The sequence below is a fragment of the Bubalus bubalis genome, chromosome 20 (assembly GCF_019923935.1).
Source record: "Bubalus bubalis isolate 160015118507 breed Murrah chromosome 20, NDDB_SH_1, whole genome shotgun sequence".
NCBI classification, from domain to species: Eukaryota; Metazoa; Chordata; class Mammalia; order Artiodactyla; family Bovidae; genus Bubalus; species Bubalus bubalis.
The window spans coordinates 2192334-2213313 of NC_059176.1; the positions used below are offsets into that span (position 1 = coordinate 2192334).

The 20980-nt window shown below is 50.2% G+C and overlaps 1 protein-coding gene across 8 annotated transcripts in view; it reads left to right on the top strand.

Moving 5' to 3' along the window:
- Positions 1-20980, top strand: part of PPP1R13B (protein phosphatase 1 regulatory subunit 13B) — a 76365-nt gene that overhangs the window by 50295 nt on the left and 5090 nt on the right. For 6 of the 8 annotated variants that reach the window (XM_044933251.2, XM_044933247.2, XM_044933244.2 and 3 more), the window contains 8 exons: positions 5877-5978; positions 8158-8332; positions 9421-9617; positions 12257-12397; positions 15614-15794; positions 17328-17432; positions 19113-19282; positions 19638-20139. In XM_044933251.2, coding sequence (XP_044789186.2) covers positions 5877-5978; positions 8158-8332; positions 9421-9617; positions 12257-12397; positions 15614-15794; positions 17328-17432; positions 19113-19282; positions 19638-20139 — 1573 coding nt within the window. The remainder of the gene's footprint in view (positions 1-5876; positions 5979-8157; positions 8333-9420; positions 9618-12256; positions 12398-15613; positions 15795-17327; positions 17433-19112; positions 19283-19637; positions 20140-20980) is intronic. The other 2 variants (XM_044933250.2, XM_044933246.2) reach the window with 1 other exon arrangement.

The following is a 20980-nucleotide window of genomic DNA, read 5'->3' on the forward strand; positions in this document are numbered from 1 at the left end:
AGTTTGTGTGAGTGAAACGAGCACTTAACCACACAGCGCTCAGTCCCCAGCTTCACTTCTTGACATCAGTTACCCAAGAGAAGCCAGAACATTTGTCCACATAAATACTGGTGCATGAATGTTCAAGATGGCTTTATTCCTCATAGCTAAGGAGTGGAAACGACCTGAATGCTCATCAGCAATGAGTGGGAAAATAAAACTGCTTATACAAGTGAGTACTGCTTGACAGCAGAAAGGAACGGCATGGATGAATTTCTAAAACGTTGTGGTGAAGGAAAGAAGCCAAACTCAAGGAAGTGACCCTGTCTAGTGAACTTCTCGAGCACACAGGGCTTGGTGATCGTGGCGCAACCACCCGCATCCCCACGGGTGGGATAGAATTGACTGGGAAGCTCAGAGGGGAGCTTTCTGGGATGATGGTGGCATTGTGTTGACTGGGGTGGTGGTTAAACTGTGATGTGCAGTGGTCACCTAATGCAGCAGCATACTTCAGATGGTGTGCTTATGGTCTGTAAATTAGGCCTCAGTTAAAGTAAATGTGAAAAATTTCACTGTGTACTAGCCTGTCATTTCATTTTGTTAACTTACTGCCATTATGTATGTTTTTGAAGTTTTGTGTCAGAAATGGGTTAGAAAGAAAACAAACAAACAAACAAAAAAAAAAACAAAAAGAAATGGGTTAGAATATATGCTTATCAATTTTTAAAAGTTGCTGATCTTAAATTTAGGAACATAAAAATTAGAAAATCATGGAATTTTTATTAACAGTGTTATGAAATTTTATATATATATATATTTAAACAGCACATTATAGTATCTACGTAGTTTCTAGGGGTCAGGAAGTCAGGGCTTGGCTGGGTGACTTGGATTCAGGGTCTCTTGCGACACTGTAATCAAGGTGTTGGCCAGGATCATAGTCATCCAGAGCTTGACTGGGCTGGAGGATCTGTTTTCAAGCCCATGAGATAATGTTTTTACGCGGAATTTCTGTAAAGTCAGGAGCAGTAATGTAAGGAGGGCTCGGCTTCTCATTTGGACTCGTAGCACTTTGGGGTGGGAGGCTTTAAGAGGCGCTTTGTGTTCTCAGACCTGCAGGTCTCGGGTGGACCAGGGCAGCCAGCTGTGGTCCTGCTTTTCTGAGCTGCTCGCAGGCTTTCCAAGATGGTGCCGTCCGCACAGTGCACCTTTCACAGGAGTGCACGATGACGCGCAAGTCCTCACCACTGCGCTGGGAGAATGCTCGTTTTATTTCACAGTGAGAATATCAGAATAGAGAACTGAGCTCAGGTTCCATTCCTCATGGTTGAACTTGATGGATTCTTACCTCATTCAGCAGAAGAGAGGCTCGCTCATTGGAAACAGGGACCAACTGCATTTTACTTTTTTATTACTTACAGTGTCTGGGATTATATCTGGCATATCAAGGGTAAATGACTTACCATGATTTCAAACATGTATAGTGCTCAAACAAAAAAATAACTTCAGTTCTCCTGACCCCTCCACCCTGTCAAGGCTGGGGAGCTGAGTCCTTTCCATGGGCCTGCCGAGCTGTCCCGAGAGAACTTTCCCACTCATTTTACTGGTCGTGGAAGTGACTTGTCCTCTCTGTAACCTGGAGTTGATCTCATCAGATAACTACCATAATGAGGGACCTCCAAGTGCCCAAGGGAGCAGGATTTGATTTCTTCTTATTAGATACAATGAAAAGAAATAAGTGAGGAATTAGGTCATAGGTTTGTCTGAATAAATTGAGTTCATATGGAGAATTTAAAATTATTCCTCTGGGGTTTAGTTTACATGGAGAGAATACATGCTGTTAGGCCTGTCGTAAAAGGATCGAATTTGCATCAGAGGTTTTTGTTTTCTTTAAAAAAAAAACCCTGAAAAGATGCTTGCTGCTAAATTTTCACATTGAACAAATTAGGGAATATGTACTAAAGTATAAAATGTTGCCTATCTGTTGACTTACAAGTTTATGGTGGCTTGTGTTTTTATAACCCATTTAAAATAAAATTAAGTTACACAGGTGTGTTCACTTTGAAATAATTCACTGAGCTGAACACAGATTTATACAGTTTTATGTTTGTAATATCTATATCAATAAAATTTCTATTCAACTTCAGATTAAGAGCTTTGTGTTGGGCTAGCCCATGTGACATATAGATGTTTTGAAAGTGAAGTGGCTCAGTCGTGTCCAACTCTTTGCGACCTCATGGACTGTAGCCTACCACGCTCCTCTGTCCATGGGATATTCCAGGCAAGAGAACTGGAGTAGGTTGCCATTTCCTTCTCCAGAGGATCTTTCTGACCCAGGAATTGAACCTAGGTCTCCCACATTGTAGGCAGACGCTTTACCATCTGAGCCACCAGGGAAAATTTCTATTAAAGTACAATATATATTAGTATATACCTAAGATATAATATCTGAATTACTTATGTCAATAGAATATATCTTAGTTTTATAATTAGAGATACACATAACATAACACATACAAAGAGCTCTGTCTTGTTCACAAGTGTAAATACCAGAATACGCAACCGTTCAGTTTCTCCTCCGTCTTCTTTTCATTGTTATTTTAAGCCCTTGGTGGGGAGGGGAGACCAAAGAGCTACGTTTTGGGGGTTTTTCAAGTTGTAAAATTATGAAATTAATGTAAATTGAAAGATTTGTTACAGGAACTTCATTTTTCTCTAGTTGAAAATATGTTTCTGAAAGTTTCAAAAATACCTTTTGTTGAACTTCCCTGATTAAGAATCCACCTGCCAGTGCAGGGGACATGGGTTCAGTCCCTGGTTCGGGAAGCTTCCACATGCCATGGGACAAACTAAACTCGCAAGCCGCAACTACAAAAGCCCACGCGCCGAGAGCCTGTGCTCTGCACCAAGAGAAGGCACTGCAACGAGAACCCACGCGTTGTGATTAACGGTGGCCCCTGCTCGCCGGAACCAGAGAAAGCATGCGCAGGGGCAAAGACCGAGCGCAGCCAAAAATAAATAAGTAACTTAAAAATTCCTTGTGGTGGTGATTGCAAAAATCTCAGTAGATGGAAATTAGAACACTTTCTTAATATTAAAGCAGAAATTTGAGTGCATTGTGACAGGTGGGGCATTTTTGTAGAATGAACAAATCTCAAATGAAGTTTCTTTAACTTGACGGTTTACAGCACCTGGTTTAGAAAAGGAACTTGCTCCACATTGCTTTATCAGGACTTTAGATAAACAGAATGGGGGCTCCAGTTAATTAAATCCTGATTCCACTTTCTAACAGTCCAGAATGGGCTTACTACCATATGAATTGGGGAGGACAGAAGTCGGAGGAACAGGGCTTGGTACCCTTGTGAAAAGTTACAAGAGGCCTAGAGTACAGAGAAGCCCAGAGATGGACCGTGGAGCTCCAAGGAGGGGCTGTGCACCTGCGTGGCGTGACCCACGGGCTGGAGAAGGCCGGAGGAAGACAGGCGTGGCTGGAATTGGAGCTCTGGCCCTCTGCCAGCTCTGTGTCCTTAGCCATATCCCTCTGCCTTTCCCCCGGGATTCCTCTGCAGTGTGGGCTCATTTGCCTGCACAGGTCTGTTGTGAAGATTGTGTGATGCAGTGCATGTCACACGTCCAGTCCAGAAGGGGGTGCTGTAGGAGATGGTCAGGAACAAACCTCTGCATCCTTCTCTGTCCATGCAACTGACCTGGGGCATATTATTTGAACTTCTCTCTGCTTTTTGAATGGAGCTGTAATGATCTCTGCCTGAGAGTGTCATTATAAGGCTTAAATGAGTTCATAAGTGGAAAGTAATTACTTTAGAGCAAGGTTCATGACAGAAGAACTGTACTTCTTGACCAAGATAATCGCAATGGTGTGATCACTCACCTAGAGCCAGACATCCTGGAATGTGTAGTCAAGTGGGCCTTAGAAAGCATCACTACGAACAAAGCTAGTGGAAGTGATAGAATTCCAGTTGAGCTATTTCAAATCCTGGAAGATGATGCTGTGAAAGTGCTGCACTCAATATGCCAGCACATTTGGAAAACTCAGCAGTGTCCACCAGACTGGAAAAGGTCAGTTTTCATTCCATTCTGAAAGAAAGGCAATGCCAAAGAATGCTCAAACTACCACACAGTTGCACTCATCTCACACGCTAGTAAAGTAATGCTCAAAATTCTCCAGGCTTCAGCAATACGTGAACCGTGAACTTCCAGATGTTCAAGCTGGTTTTAGAAAAGGAGAGGAACCAGAGATCAAATTGCCAACATCCGCTGGATCATCGAAAAAGCAGGAGAGTTCCAGAAAAGCATCTATTTCTGCTTTTATTGACTATGCCAAAGCCTTTGACTGTGTGGATCACAATAAACTGTGGAAAATTCTGAAAGAGATGGGAATACCAGACCACCTGACCTGCCTTTTGAGAAATCTGTATGCAGGTCAGGAAGCAACAGTTAGAACTGGACATGGAACAACAGACTGGTTCCAAATAGGGACAGGAGTATGTCAAGGCTGTATATTATCACCCTGCTTATTTAACTTATATGCAGAGTACATCATGAGAAACGCTGGACTGGAAGAAACACAAGCTGGAATCAAGATTGCTGGGAGAATATCAATAACCTCAGATATGCAGATGACACCACCCTTATGGCAGAAAGCGAAGAGGAACTAAAAAAAGCCTCGATAAAAGTGAAAGAGGAGAGTGAAAAAGTTGGCTTAAAGCTCAACATTCAGAAAACGAAGATCATGGCATCTGGTCCCATTACTTCATGGCAAATAGATGGGGAAACAGTGGAAACAGTGGCTGACTTTATTTTTCTGGGCTCCAAAATCACTGCAGATGGTGATTGCAGCCATGAAATTAAAAGACGCTTACTCCTTGGAGGGAAAAGTTATGACCAAGTTAGATAGCATATTCAAAAGCAGAGACATTACTTTGCCAATAAAGGTCCATCTAATCAAGGCTATGATTTTTCCAGTGATCATGTATGGATGTGAGAGTTGGACTGTGAAGAAAGCTGAGTGCCGAAGAATTGATGCTTTTGAACTGTGGTGTTGGAGAAGACTCTTGAGAGTCCCTTGGACTGCAAGGAGATCCACCCAGTCCATTCTGAAGGAGATCAGCCCTGGGATTTCTTTGGAAGGAATGATGCTAAAGCTGAAACTCCAGTACTTTGGCCACCTCATGCGAAGAGTTGACTCATTGGAAAAGACTCTGATACTGCGAGGGATTGGGGGCAGGAGGAGAAGGGGATGACAGAGGATGAGATGGCTGGATGGCATCACCGACTCGATGGACGTGAGTTTGAGTGAACTCCGGGAGTTGGTGATGGACAGGGAGGCCTGGTGTGCTGCGATTCATGGGGTCGCAAAGAGTCGGACATGACTGAGCGACTGAACTCAACTGAACTGAAGGTTCATGATGGGCACAAAAAAATGCATCCTGTCATTAACAGGATGGGGACATGCTTTCAGATTCCATCAGTTGCCACTCCTGCGGATGTGGATAATGCTCTGTCGATCGTGGGTCAGTCTTTGGTGTAGGTCATACCGATGGTGTTTTTAATGAGATATTTATATTTCAGAATCTTTGATGCATTTCAGCTTCTCGAGACCAGGTGGCAGTGAAATGCCATTTGCCCTTAGGTGTCAGCTGCACGTTTATTTTTTAGTTTGTGTACTCTTAAACATTTGACATCCCCATTTACTCAAATAAATTTAATAGAAGCAGTCAACAATGAGCAAAGTTTCTTAGGAGATAATAAACTAACTTATGTTCCTCTAACTTCTAGGGAACCTATTTAAAAATCTTGATGTGTATGCATTCTGACATTAGAGAAGAATGATGACGCAGACAAGCATCCATTCCAGTCTAAGCGTGTTTTGTTCTCTATAGGTTGGGAATCCACGTGTTGAACTTACCCTCTCAGAACTCCAAGATATGGCAGCTCGGCAGCAACAGCAGATTGAAAACCAGCAGCAGATGCTGGTCGCCAAGGTACGTTACTAAGCGGCAGTGGGGAACGGTCAGCAAGAGTGTTCTTCAGCGTTAGTTTAGATTCCATGGCTGATCCGTGTGAGTAGAACTGTGCTCCCACAGTGGTAAACAGTGTCCCTCTTCATGATCGCTTCTGTGATAAGAAGGGCACGCTGTGGCTTCTTGACATTGGGGAAGTATCGGGCAAGAGCATCTGACCCTTGGCTTGCACACTCAGACCCCCAGGACAGGAAGCGGTTGAACTTAACCCAACTGTAGATAAAATTTGGAAAGAAAAGATGCTGTCCATCGTCCCCTTCTTTCTCCTCTGGGTGTATTCTCAGCTGGCGTGGTTGGCATTAGTCTTCTAGAGGAAGCCAGTGATCCACGATAAGACACTGGTCATGGGCCCCGAAGACAGCGGCTTCCCCGTACCCTGCCCTGCAAGAACTGTGTTTGGGGCATGTTAGGCACTCACTGTATACCCTGAGGACTCAATTTGTCACTGAAACTCTGTCACAGGATTTGAAACTTGCCCACCCATAATGAAGCCAAAGAAACCAAAATGGAAATGTTGGAGTTTGGAAAAGAGAAAGCTTTATTGCAGGGCCGGGCAAGGAGAACAGTTGGCTCATACTCAAAAAATCCAAACTCATTGATGGTTCTCAGGAATGTATTTTTTTTAATAGGCAAAATTTGGGGTGAAGACTGCAGTGTGTAATTGTGTTCTGATAGGTTGGTGGTGAGATAACAGGCTGGTGTCCAGGAGTCTTGTGCTCAGCCTGGAGTTACCAGCCTGCACCCGGTGAGGCCTGAATTTCTGCAGGGGAGCTCAGGATAGGTTGTGCAGTGTGTCCCCGGGGGAGCAGGGAGGCAGGCGGAGGGGCCAGGACCCTGTTTCCCGACAGCTCCTGCTTTGTCTCTGCATCCCCTCGCTGCCCTGGTTAGTGACTGTGTGAGTCTGCCTTTTGGACTCAGGGAAGGTGTAGGAGTCTGAAGCCCTCTTCCTATAAACCAGAAATGGGGACACAGTAGGGCTTTTGTACCCGGGATGGCCCCACATTCATGGCTTGGTTTCACAACTGTTCTGAATAATGGTTTAGTCTTGGACTGAAACATCAGAACTATCTCCCATGCCTACTGAGCATGATTCCTGACGTAATGATCTTAACTGTCCTGACACTACTACACAGAGAACACGCAGACATCACTGCCCAGGTTCTTACTGCTTTCTCTGTAGAGAGAGCTTAGTAACCAAATGTCCAGTTCAACTTATTTTCATTTATTGAATGACCATGTGACTCTGTCCATATTCATGTTAATAACAGTTTAAGTTGGACTTGTTTTTAAAAGTAGTCTTGCAAAGTTTATTGGATTTTTTAATAATACAAGGATAAAGAACAATTAAAAGCTATGTAAATTGGAAGATATATTCATTCCATTAATAATGTTTCTAAGATGAAATGTACATGGTATTATGTCATCATAAGCTTTTCTAATTCTGCTTTTCTTTTTCTCTCCAAATATTGATTCAGGGGTACTGCTATTGAAAGGAATCTTTGGTATTTTCAGCAGTGTAACTCAAGTTGATGCGGGTTATTCCATGTTTAAGCTCATATCCCCTTCCTTATTGCATGTCATGCCTGCAGTCACATGTAGACCTCTCCCTAGGTATATTCATGCATACGGGTAGGACCACAGTGGTGCTGTTACCCTGTAGGTGTGCCTTCACATGAGTGGGGTGAAAAAACTACTGAAGAGTGTTACATGTGCTTTTACTGTAGGGCTGTCCTGTTCTTGTTTGATGATAAAATGTTTGATTCCTTTTGAAGAAACTAGTCCTAAAGAAAACAAGCACTTCCTCCAGTGTCCCTGCCACTTAGCACATTAGAGGTTCATCTCCTTACTAATCACCTTCTCTCTTTTCAGTATAAAATCTGCTGGTCAGTGCTCATTTCCTTTAGGAGGTTAAGCAAGGGACCCATGGAAGCTGCTTTGTAGGCGCGGGAAACCTGGTACCAACAGCAGGAAGCTTGGGCTGCTGGGCTTCACACACAGGATGGCAGTGAGGGGGTGTCCAGCATTTCTCTAATATTCATGAAGACAGGAGATCCTGTGGGTTCCGCTTAAACTGTTTTTAGTGTTCAGAAGTGACTGTGCATTTCAATTTTCAAAGCTAGCTATTCTCCTCTCTCGATAGGAACAGCGTTTACATTTTCTAAAGCAACAGGAGCGCCGTCAGCAGCAGTCTATTTCTGAAAATGAAAAGCTTCAGAAATTGAAAGAACGAGTTGAAGCCCAGGAAAATAAGCTGAAGAAGATCCGTGCCATGAGAGGACAAGTAGACTACAGCAAAATCATGAATGGCAATCTGTGTACGTGCCGCGGCCCAGGGCGCCCACGCTCCCTAGGCGTAGACCAAGTGAGACAGGCTGGCTTCCAGGCACCTCAGTCATAAGCTGATGCCAGAGCTCGCTGTAGGGAAGCGCTGGAGCTTTGCTCTGCCATCTGCAGCTGCCAGGATGCGTGGTGAGACTAGGAGGTCTTAGAAGACCTTCTGCAGCCTTAGCAGGGTATTAGGGAGACCCTCCTGTTACCTCGCTTGTAGCCACCCATTGGATTAAGACTCGGGTCCTCTTAAGACTCAGCTCCTGAGGGAGGTTCTGTTTTAACCGAGCAGCCTCAGTTCTATCTGTGTGTTGAGCTGAAGCACACAGATGCTCAGTGTGTGTGTGTGTGGATCGTCACTTTACTGTGCAGTTAGTGCCCGCTTCGGTGGTAGTAGTGTTAGTCGCTCAGTCGTGTCGGACTCTTTGCGACTCCGTGGGATTCTCCAGGCGAGAATACTGGAGGGGGTAGCAATTCCCTTCTCCAGGGGATCTTCCCAACCCAGGAACTCAACCTCAGTCTCCTTCATTATAGGCAAATTCTTTACTATCTGAGCTACCAGGGAAGCCCAGTACCTGCTTTATGTTACAGTAATAAGCAAGATAGATTTGGGTGGTCCTGCCCTCACAGAGTGGTATCTTTGGTGCATTGAGCTTCCTAAGTGGCTTGACCAAGGTAGCTTTGGGACAGTTGCCCTAATTTAAAAACATTCAGGCACTTCCCTGGTGGTCCAGTGGCTGAGACCTGCCTCCCAATGCAGGCAGCCTGGGTTCAAGCCCTAGTCAGGGAACTGGATCCCAGATGCCACAGTTAAGACCCAGCACAGCCAATGAAATAAGTAATTTCTTCAAAATTAAAACATTAAATAATTAGTGCAAATGACTGTCTTCTGAGTGGTCACGTGTTTGTTGAAATACGTTTTGGATTATGCACCTTATGGTTTTCTCCCCAAGGATAATGCCAGAGTTAAGTTAAAGGTATAGAAATGAAGAAATGTCACCCCAAAAAAAGCAAAATACCATGAAAAAACAAGTCCACTAATTATGTTTTTTTATTTACTGATGGGAAATTACAGCTGCTGAAATAGAAAGATTCAGTGCCATGTTCCAGGAAAAGAAGCAGGAAGTACAGACTGCAATTTTAAGAGTTGATCAACTCAGTCAACAATTAGAAGATTTAAAGAAGGGAAAACTGAACGGGTTCCAGCCTTACAGTGGCAAGCTGACAGGACCGGCAGCAGTGGAGCTGAAAAGACTGTACCAGGAGCTCCAGGTGACTCCCCTGAGTTTGAGGAATGATTCTGTTAAAATGTCCTTCTTTTGGGCGTCCTTCCGATGCAGGCTGTAAACCTCAGAAATTGAAAATGAATAAATTCTACTTTAATAGTAGGCACCAAATGTATTCAGCGCAAAAGAATGTTTTGAACAGCTTTGAGCTATAGTTCATAGTTTATGATACACCTATTTACAGTTTACAAGTGAGTGGTTTCAGTATCTACACAGAGTCTGCATCCACCACCACAGTCGATTTTAGACTATCTTCACCACTTGCAAAAGAAACCCCACGCCTCTTCACCATCACCCCACAACTCCCTACCCCTCTAGCCCTAAGCAGCCGTGACTCTGCTTTCCGTCTCTATGGATTTGCCTGTTCTGGAAATTCCGTATGAATGGAGTCATGCAGTTGTAGTTCTCTGTGAGTGACTTCTCTCACTGAGCATGCTTTTAGTACAGAAATTTGATATGAATTTAATTGGCAATATAATGAACTGGTAAAGAACTAAGCTTCAGATGATACCTAAGGCCTTTGTGTAAGCTGTGTTTTGACAAGATTGATGCCTGTTGTTAAATCCTTGTGTTTGTCAGCTTGGGCTGCCTTAAAACTGCAGACAGGTCTGTCTTACAGTTCTGGAGGCTGGAAGTCCCAGATCAGAGTGCTGTAGACTCAGCTCACGGGGAGGGTCCCTTCCTGGCTGCCTTCTTGCTGTGTCCTCACCCACTCTGCTTTCTCTCCCTCCTCTTACAACCCCACCATGAAGGCCCAGCCTCCTGACTGGTGCAGTCACACTGGGGACCAGGGTGGATCTAGGGAGGACACGGTCGTCAGCCGCCCTCAGGAGGCGTGCAGCAGGTGGCTTGTCACGCCAGAAGCAAGATTTGTGCTTCTATTAGCACTTGCTAGATAAAGGATTCTATCACTTGACGAAATGGGGATTTTTAATCACAGGGAATAAACTGGCTGATGGCTGCCATTAAGTTCTGTAATATAAACATTACAATATTAAAATGGCATGAAATAAAGTGTTATAAGAATTTATTACTTTTTATGTTTTTAAGCAATTGTTAAAAAGTGCAGTTTTTAAGAATTCTTTTGATGAAATGTGATGAATGTATTATATTTATTTATATGCATTTCCAACTTTTTGACTGCAGTCAAACTTAAAAAGTACATGTTACCTCCTGTCTGGTACCAGTGTGTATGTGCTGGTCAGATCAGATCAGATCAGTCACTCAGTCGTGTCCAACTCTGCGACCCCATGAATCGCAGCACACCAGGCCTCCCTGTCCATCACCAACTCCCGGAGTTCAGTCAGACTCACGTCCATCGAGTCAGTGATGCCATCCAGCCATCTCATCCTCTGTCGTCCCCTTCTCCTCCTGCCCCCAATCCCTCCCAGCATCAGAGTCTTTTCCAATGAGTCAACTTTTCACATGAGGTGGCCAAAGTACTGGAGTTTCAGCTTTAGCATCATTCCTTCCAAAGAAATCCCAGGGCTGATCTCCTTCAGAATGGACTGGTTGGATCTCCTTGCAGTCCATGGGACTCTCAAGAGCCTTCTCCAACACCACAGTTCAAAAGCATCAGTTCTTCGGCGCTCAGCCTTCTTCACAGTCCAACTCGCACATCCATACATGACCGCAGGAAAAACCATAGCCTTGAGTAGACGGACCTTTGTTGGCAAAGTAATGTCTCTGCTTTTGAATATGCTATCTAGGTTGGACATAACTTTCCTTCCAAGGAGTAAGCGTCTTTTAATTTCATGGCTGCAGTCACCATCTGTAGTGATTTTGGAGCCCGGAAAAATAAAGTCTGACACTGTTTCCACTGTTTCCCCATCTATTTCCCATGAAGTGATGGGACCAGATGCCATAATCTTCGTTTTCTGAATGTTGAGCTTTAAGCCAACTTTTTCACTCTCCACTTTCACTTTCATCAAGAGGCTTTTGAGTTCCTCTTATATGTACTGGTACCTGTGTGCATCTGAAAGAGTTGGACACGACAGTGCTCATTAGCCTCTGGTGCGCAGTGCACTGTGATGTTTTCTGTTCTCCATTTCATATTTTTAAAGTTCTGATTAACCCATTAAAATATCATAAAAGGGACTTCCTTGGTGGTCCAGTGGCTGAGACTCCAAGCTCCCAGTGCAGAGGGCCTGGGTTCAATCCCTGGTCAGGAAACTAGATCCCACATGCCACAATTAAGAGTTTGTGTGCAGCAATTTTTAAAAATGATATAAGAACATTCAGTTTGGTGTTCGGACTGTCCATGGGTCTCCTGTGTGGGGCAGAACCAGACGCCTCTCCCTAGGTCCCTTGGCGTGTCCAGGATGGGGTCACTGAAGTGGCCTCCCACCCCAGCTCCCTAGGGCCACAGGCTTGTTTCCCACTAGTCCTCTGTACACTCTGAAGACACATTTGTGGATATCTGCTCTCTTTTTGTTCCATAAGAATTCCGGCTTCATCCCTGCTGTACCTGTAAACTATTTCGCACCTGGGATAATGCCTGTATGTAAATACACATAAGAACCAAATGTTGCTTTTTTTCTTCTTCCTTTTTTTAACCCCCCTAACAATGAGAATTTGACCTTTTAATGAATACAGATCATAAACATTGTATTTTCTGTTCTGCAGATTCGTAACCAGCTCAACCAGGAACAGAATTCAAAGCTGCAGCAGCAGAAGGAGCTCTTGAATAAACGCAACGTGGAGGTGGCCATGATGGACAAGCGGATCAGCGAGCTGCGCGAGCGTCTGTACGGGAAGAAAACTCAGGCATGTGCAAAAGAAAATATTTCTGTGAGATAAAACACTGCAAATGGTTCGTCCTCAGAGTGTACATCTTTGCTGTAAGGCCGCCCTGCTGCCCCCCACTGCCATAGCTGATAGAGCACGAACTGGCCGTAAACCATAAAAAATGTCAGTAGAAGTAAGTTCTTGTTCCCAAAGACAATTGTTCCTGGAGTGTGGGATCAACCAACCCGTCTGCACCCCAGACTGCTGTTGCTCACCATGCACCCTCCCCAGGTGGCTCCGTCTCCCTCCACTGGGGAGCTTTGGGCCCTGGAGTCACGGCTCAGGCTGTGCGCATAGAGTCCTTGGCCTTGTGTGCCTGATGCACTTACTGTGAGCTGAGGGCTGCTGTAAGGGTTCTTGGAGGTAACCCATGTGGAAGGGCTTTGTAAACTCTTGAGCAAAGTGCTGTATAAGGGGTTAGTGCTTTTAAAAAATCTTTATTTAGTATTTTGACTTTCAAAGGTAATGAATACTCACTGGAAGAAAGTTAAAACAGTATGTGCTAAGTCACTTCAGTCGTGTCTGACTCTTTACAGCCCTATGGGCTATAGCCCACCAGGCTCATCTGTCCATGGGATTCTCCAGGCAAGAATACCAAAGTGGGTTGCCGTGCCCTCCTCCAGGGAATCTTCCCAACCCAGGGATGGAACCTGTGTCTCTTACGTCTCTTGCGTTGGCAGGCAGGTTCTTTACCATAGTGCTGCCTGGGAAGCCCCCTAAACAGAACAGAAATGTTTAAAGAGACTTGGACATCCTGTTGTCCTCCTCATTCTCCAGGGATGATACTTGTTAATGGTGCCAGTCTTTTGCTTAATATAGACAGAAAAGTATTCAATTTTTAATTGAAAATGGAATTGTAGGAATTACATCATAGCTCAGTTGGTAAAGAATCCGCCTGCAATGCAGGATACCCTGGTTCAATTCCTGGGTTCGGAAGATCCCATGGAGAAGGGATAGGCTACCCACTCCAGTGTTCTTGGGCTTCCCTTGTGGCTCAGCTGGTAAAGAATCCGCCTGCAGTGTGGGAAACCTGGGTTCGATCCCTGGGTCAGGAAGACCCCCTGGAGAAGGCAAAGGCTACCTACTCCAGTATTCCAGCCTGGAGAATTCCATGCACGGTATAGTCCATGGAATCGCAGAGAGTTGGACACGACTGAGCCACTTTCACTCTCACTTACATCATTTATACTGTTCTGTGGCTAGTCTTTTTCTGTTTAACTGTAACCTGGGTGTATTTCCGGCCAGCACATTATTCCTTGTGTAGCTTCTGGTGGTCCTCTGTATCCCAGGGCCCGCGTTCACGTTTTCCAGCCCTGTTGTCAGTAGAGCTCCCCGAGTCTTGCTGTTGCTCCCAGCACTTCATGAGTGTCTGTATCACAGGGAGCGTATGGGAGCATGGGCCCCGCTGTGTGTGGCATCTGGCTGGCTCCGTGTTCCCCCAGCGGTGCTGTGGGCTCCGGGGGAGCAGGGCCTCAGTGCAGAGCTGACCGGCCGCGCCCCTCAGCAGTGGAAGGGGAGTGGGTGGCCCGGCAGCTGGGATGGTGCCCCAGGAGTCCCTCGTCCTCACTGTGAGCTGCTCTGGCGGTGGACCAGCATCCTCGGGGCAGCTCAGGAGGCGAGGGCTGGGCGCCAGGGGCTCCCCGGGTGGGGTGGAGGGGGGGCGGCCCAGAGGAGGACGGGTGCCGGGGGCCTCGTGTGCAGTGGTCTCAGCTGAAGAGGCTCTGGGCTACATGTCTGCACTGTTTTCTTTTAACCAGGGTGCCTAGAGGTCAGTGGTTCTCTGTGTAACGCCCTGGTTTCAGGTAATGGTTGCCTTTTCTCCCAGAGACTATGGAGAGGAGGCGTGCCCTTGCCCCACACTTGCTTACGTTTCAGTCTTAGTGATGGTGGAGCAGTCCTCTGTGCAGCTTGTGTGGAGCTCGATCAGTCAGTCACCTCACTGTCAGGAGCTGTTGAGGCAGGCGTGGAGGCTGGTACACCCCAGCTCTGCGCAGCCGGCCTACGGCCTGAAGAACCCAGGGAGTTGCTGGTGTTGCAGCCTAGGTCTGAGGCTGTCTGCGACAAAACTCCCTCTGCCTCCAAGGACCTCAGTCTTTTCCTCTAGGGCCTTCAACTGATGGGGTGTCCCAAGCACATTATGGAGGGCAATCTGCTTTAGTCACAGTCTGTTGATTTAAATGTTATTAAAAACACCATCACAGCCGCGCCACGTTGATGGGTAAAATTAACCATTCCAAAGGGCTATACAGACATTACTGCTTATTGAACCTGATACGTCAGGGCATCTCCCTGAAGAGGCTGGTGCTCCTGCAGAGATGTGTCTCCAACCCAAAGGTTTTTGGCACCTTTGAGCAGCTGTCAAAATCACAGACCCTGGGACTTCCCTGGTGGTCCAGTGGTTAGGACTCCACACTCCCAGTGCAGGGGGCCCGGGTCCGATCCCTGGTCAGGGAACTAGATCCCTCATGCCACAAGTAAAGACCCACACGCAGCAACGAAAATAAATACTACTTTTTTTTTTAAATCATGGACCGTTTCTCCAGTGACACATGCTCACGCATGCAGACTTTTGCAAACAGTTGTGGGAGAGGCATGCATGTCTCACTTCCAGCCTGTCTGGGGAACTCTGAGGGTCCGTGTCTCCCCATCAGATCTCTGGTCTGCACGCTCTTGTGGCGGGGCAGTGTCACGGGACCAGTGTCCTTGCTGAGATGGGCAGAGCTGCCTTCAGGGAGCTGCTCAGAGTCTTGTCCGTCCAGACCCTGTCGCTGTGTCCTGCGTGTCTCCTTCAGTCCTTGGGACAGCCCTTCCCCCAGCTTTTCAGACAGGGCCGCAGAGGCTCAGAAGCGCTCAGTCACTCGCCATGGCAGCACAGTGACTGGGTGGGAGGGGCCAGGCCCAGAGCTCAGGCTCTGACGGGGCCTCTCTGCCTGCCCAGGCGAGGGGTCCCCGGGGGCTGCTCTGTCTCCGCTCAGCTCCTGGTTTTTACCGCTTACACCCAGGTCGGTGTTATCAAGGCATCACCCACACAGGACTGGGCCAGGGCCCTTTCCGGAGGTCTCACCCTTTCTAGGCACTGGGTTCCCAGGCTGGTGGAGCTTCCTACGTGCAGCTGTTGACACGTGGCTCGGGTCTGAGCCGTCCGTCATATTAGGCTGACAGTTCTCCTGACTGTTTCTCTCCTCCATGTTGCAGCTGAGCCGCGTGAACGGCACATCGTCGCCTCAGTCGCCCCTGAGCGCGCCTGGCAGGGTGGCGGCGGTGGGGCCGTACATCCAGGTGCCCAGCCCCGGCAGCTGCCCTGCCCCCGGAGACCCGGCGAAGCCCCAGTCCCTCACCGTCGCCTCGAGTGCTGCCCACGGAAGGTCCAAATCCAGTGAGTGGCCCTGGCCCTCTTCTGGGGAGAGCAGGGAGGCAGGGAGGAGAACCGGGGGGCAGAGGCCTCAGAGGGGCCCACCTCGCACTGCAGCCCTGGTGAAGTGTCCCCCGAGGCACATCGCCATCTCGGGCAGCTTTCAGGGAGCTGCGCGCCACCACGGCAACGACAGTCCTGAGACCAGAGTGGGCCCTTCTTTGGACTCACCATCCTTACTCTGGTTTCTGAAAACAGCTTCGTTAAGACCTGGGTCTCTACCACCACAGGTTTTCTTTCCCTTGAGGGCACTTGGTGGCCAGCAGGGGCGCCTCCCTGCAGCTGGGCTGCTTGTCCTGACCCAGCTGCCTCCCCAGGGGCAGAGCCCTGTGGCTCAGGGGTCCCCAGCCTCAGGGCCATGGGCCGGGACTTCCTGTCAGATCGGCGGTGGCATGAGATTAGAAAGAAGTGCACAGTCAGCATAAGGCACGTGAATCACCCCGAAGCCACCCCTCGCCTCGGGTCCGTGGAAGCAGTGTCTCCCACACACCGGCCCCTGGTGCCGCCGGGGCTGCGGATCACTGCTGTAGCTGCCCTGCCTCCCCCCCAGCACAGGCTCCGTCCATCAGAAAGTCCACAAAGCATCCCTTTGGCCCTCACCACCCTGAGTTGGCGGTGTGACCGGACTCAGGCCTCCGGCTCCGTGCGGTGCATAACCTCCCTGAGGACATGGGGTCCCTGCAGCGCCCCGGCTTTCCAGCCGAGCACAGCCCTGGTCTCCACGGGGAGTCCACACTCCTTTCTCAGAGGAAGACAGCACATCAAGAGGCCATGTGTGACCCTGACACGTACGGTGCTGGTGCTGGGCGGGAAGGCGCCACGGCGGGGCCACCCGTCACGGGGAGTCAGCGCAGGCGCGGCTGGCGCTCAGCACTCGCGGCGGCGGGACGGCCGGCAGGCTTCACGAGCGGCGGTTGGCCCGTCTGTGCGCCGCTGGCCGCTTGCCTGGCGCCTGGTCTGAGCGGCCGCGGGAGGACCCGGGGCTTGCCCTGACCCCAGCAGGATGAGGCGTCCCCAGCCCTCCTGGGCCACATGCCCTGGCACAGGTCCCTTCGTGGCCGTGTCTCAGAAGCCACATGGCACACGTAACCTGCATGAATCTTGACGTGCAGCTTTCATCAATAAGCTGTTTTTATCATTTGACCCACCCGATGGTGGGAGTAGATGGTCATTGGGTCCGATGGCAGGTAATTAGCACAGCCAGGTCCTGCTCAGCTTAAACGTTGCCAGCCCGCCCGAGCTGCCGGTGGCTCGCAGTTCCCTCCTCTTCATGGGCGTGTGCTGGTCTGCCTGGCCGGAGCCACCAGGAGGAGCCCCCCACGGGGCCGGGAGGCCGTGTCCCCAGGGTTCGGCCGCAGCCCTGCCCCCTCTGTGCTGCAGGGTGAGTGGGCACGGGGCCCCGTGCCAGCCCACAGCCCGGGTGGAGAGCCTCAGTGAGAAGGCTCCCGGAAGACTCTAATGTGCCCTCGGCTGTCCTTCTGGTTCCGTGTTGCACAGATGGCCGTGGTCAACCCAGAGCGACCCGCTCATGGACAGTGTCGGACCTCGATGCCAGGCCTGGCTGCGGCCCGTCGCAGTGCCCCACGAGCCCGTTTGCAAAGCGTATGTTGGCCGGCAGGCCCGCTGGGGAGCTCTGGTAACGCTGCCAAATCCGCAGTGCTTCCAAACTGACAAAGGCTGCTCCCCGCTCAGACCCGACCAGAGGCTGCCGCACGGGGCTGGTCCCCACCTCCCAGGCAGGAGTGGCGTCCAGGCTGGGCCGGAACCCAGACCCCCTTAGGAGGGGCCTGGCAGGTGTCGGCCAGAGGGCTGTTCTGGTTTTGCTTTTACGGAATGAAGGTGATTTTCTGAGTTCATTATGAGGCTTTTAGTTTTCACTTCATGCAGGAATCTCCCATCACACTTTCAGATGGTTGACCATTGCTAACAAGAATAAATGGGTCTTTCTTCTGCACCTCCTGCCTCATGCTGAAGAAAGAGAAGTCCTAGTCCCTCGCCAGTGCCTTTGTGCCTGATTTCCAGACTCTCCTGTGGGCCTGGCGCCTCGGGAGTGGCTGGCAGCCGCGTTTCCTGTGACCTTAGCAGGGCCAGCCGCCCCTCCCGAGTCAGCTCTGCTTGTTGCCCCGTAGCCCAGGGTTTGCCCTCAGCGCATCCTTGGTGAGACTGCATGTCTGTGGCCCACATGGCCCAGCCTGGGAGCGCCAAGGGGCGCGAGAGCGTGCACACCTGTACGGGGAGCAGCCTGGCCTGCAGCGAGCAGAGGGGTGGCTTGGCCTGAGGCCTGGGGGAGCTCGCCAGGGCTGGTAGCCGGGCCGGGCTGGGCAGGGAGGCAGTGGGCGCCAGTGCCGCAGCCACAGGCAGACTCTGCCTCGGAGGTGCCGCTGCCCGGTGCCCTCAGGCCCTCTCCAGGCCGCGCGAGTCCGTGCCCCCCCCCCCCTCACCAGGCGCGGTACAAGCTGCAGCAGAGCAGCTGTCCGGGAGGGTGGTTGCCCAGCCACCCCTCAGCCACCCCTGCTGTGCTGGCAGGTGGCAGGAGGGTCTGGACAGTGCCCCGGGCGTCCCTTTTCCCCTCCAGTCCAGCCCCTGCCACTGCAGAGAGGCCTGGCCCTCACTCCCTGAGAGCCGGCCTCTCCCACCGGGGGATGCTTCTGCACCCTTTCTCAGTTTGGAAAACGCTGTTAAACAGTGTGCCTTTTCAGTGGCTTTCCTGAGAACCTGGGTTCACTGGCTTTCTCATCACCGCAGCAGATTGATGGCCTGCTACTCCAATCACTGGGAACTGTACCGCTCTCCTGTGATCATGAATTATTTTCAGAGGATGGAAATTTCTAACAGACTAAAGTCAAATTTTTCTTCTAATCCCGGAAGCAGTACAAGTCAAACCTATTACAAAGTCAAAAGATAAATCTTTTTTATTGCTGTGTGTAACTGTATTTGTAAACAGTGTTTGAAAACCCGGTGCCAACGCTTGTTTTGCTCATTGGTGTGGATGTAATGGGTTTGACCTGTATTTCAGTGGGAGCTGAGAATGTTTCTCCAGCCCTCTGGCCCCTCGCCGGGGTTGGCGCATCCGTGTGCTTGGTCGATGAGTCTCTGCACACGTGAGAGCCACGTGGGTGCTGGCGCGGCCCCTCGGCAGAGGCTGCCCTTGGCAGCTGCCCGCGTGGCTCCATCAGACTGTGGTGTCTCAGAGGTGATTTTTGCTTCTGGCAGAGGGTTATTCTTACATTGGTTCAACTAATTTTAAGAAAAATTTTACTTAAATTCTATGTTCTTTTCAAGCCAATGATGGAAACTGGCCGACCTTAAAACAGAATTCTAGCTCTTCGGTGAGACCGCCGCAGATGGCCAGCATGGACTGGAAGGACGCGAGTACTGAGGGGCCGCTCAAGCAGGGGGCCGTCTCTAGCCAGCCCGTGTCCCTGTCAGCCCTGAGTGCCCCGGAGAAGCTGGTAGGCCATCCGTCTTTGTCCAGAACACAAACAAGCCCATAGCTGACCATACCCCTCTTCAGCCTTCGTCTTCATCTAAGGGGTAGGAGGTGTCGTGAGGCAAATTAATCCTGTTAGTGTCCATGTCGTATCCAAGTCTGAAGGAGTTCACGGCCCTGAGCACGTGGGCTGGGCGTGCGTGGGAGGCCTGTGGTCAGGATTATCACCCTGCTTTGTGACCCCCCGCGGCGTGCCCGCACCTGCTCACGGGCCCTTTGGAAGGACAGTCCTACTTTGTACTCCTGTGACAGGGGGTGGAAACATGCTGAGCTTGTCAGAAGCTGACTCTGTGTTCCTCTCTAACGTCTTGATTTAGGGCATGGAGATCGGCAAAGTGCCACCCCCCCTGCCTGGTGTCAGCAAGCCGCTGCCCCCGAGCTATGGGACGTACCCAAGTCCTGCCCCTGTGGGCCCGGGCTCGACCAACTCCCTGGAGAGGAGGAAGGAGGGCAGCTTGCCCAGGCCCAGCGCAGGCCTTCCCAGTCGGCAGAAGCCCGCCCCGCTGCCCCCTGCGGGTGGCCCACACCAGCCGGGCTCCTCGCAGCAGATTCAGCAGAGGATTTCTGTGCCCCCGAGTCCCACATACCCGCCGGCAGGGCTGCCTTCCTTTCCAGCCGGAGACGGCAAACCTGAACTCCCGCTGACTGTGGCCATTAGGCCCTTCCTGGCTGATAAAGGGTCGAGGCCACAGTCCCCCAGGAAAGGACCCCAGACGGTGAATTCAAGTTCCATATACTCCATGTACCTCCAGCAAGCCACACCACCTAAGAATTACCAGCCAGCAGCACACAGCACCGTGAATAAGTCGGTTAAAGCAGGTATGCTGGGCATGTACTCCTCCTCCTGGGGCTGGGAAATCCTGTTTCAGAAAATGCCAGTCTGTACCCTGAGTTCCGGGCCATAGGCTGTTTAGGGTTAGACTTGATTCCTAGTGACATGTGGCTGTGGGCGTCTGTGTGAGCGGGGGATAAAGATGACATACACAGAGCGGTTCTGCTGGTAGACCCCCGCTCCCTGACTTCCCGTCTGAGCACCGGCCTGCCCACGTTACTCAGGAAATCCAGGCCGTAGAAGGCTGACATCTCAGAATTTGCCCTTTTTTCTCCTGCTTTTTAGTGACTTGTGCAGGACTTAGCTGGGAGCTGGCGTCATGGGGGTCTGCCTGGACCTGATCCCCTGGCCCCCTAGCAGTCGCCACACCAGGCCCCTGGGGGTGATATGAGGGAAGGGTTTTGCTACCTTGGGGTCCTCTCGCAGAGCCCACAGGGACATAGAGCCCTGGTTTGGGTGCAGGGAAGTCCGCCCCAGTCTCCTGGGGAGGCAGGTGTGAGAACAGAGCTTGGCTCCTGCGTGTGGAGGCTGATGGTGGTTCGTCCTGGTCGGCAGGATCTGGGCCTCAGCACTGTCTGGGGTCTCCTCAGAGTTCTCCCGTGTGGGCTGCAGTTTCCAGAATCTAGTTTGAGAATCTCCAGGCTCCCCAGGGGGCCCAGGTGGAAATGCCAGCCCTGACCTGTGGCAGGCTCTGGCCTTGGGGCCGAGGAGCACCAGGGCCACAGGGGCCCTTCCTTCCTGAGGCGGCCTGTGGTCTTCGCCATGTGGCGCAGCCCCAGGGTCATGTGGTTCTCCTTGGCTAGCAAACAGCGAGTGCCTCTTTACTGT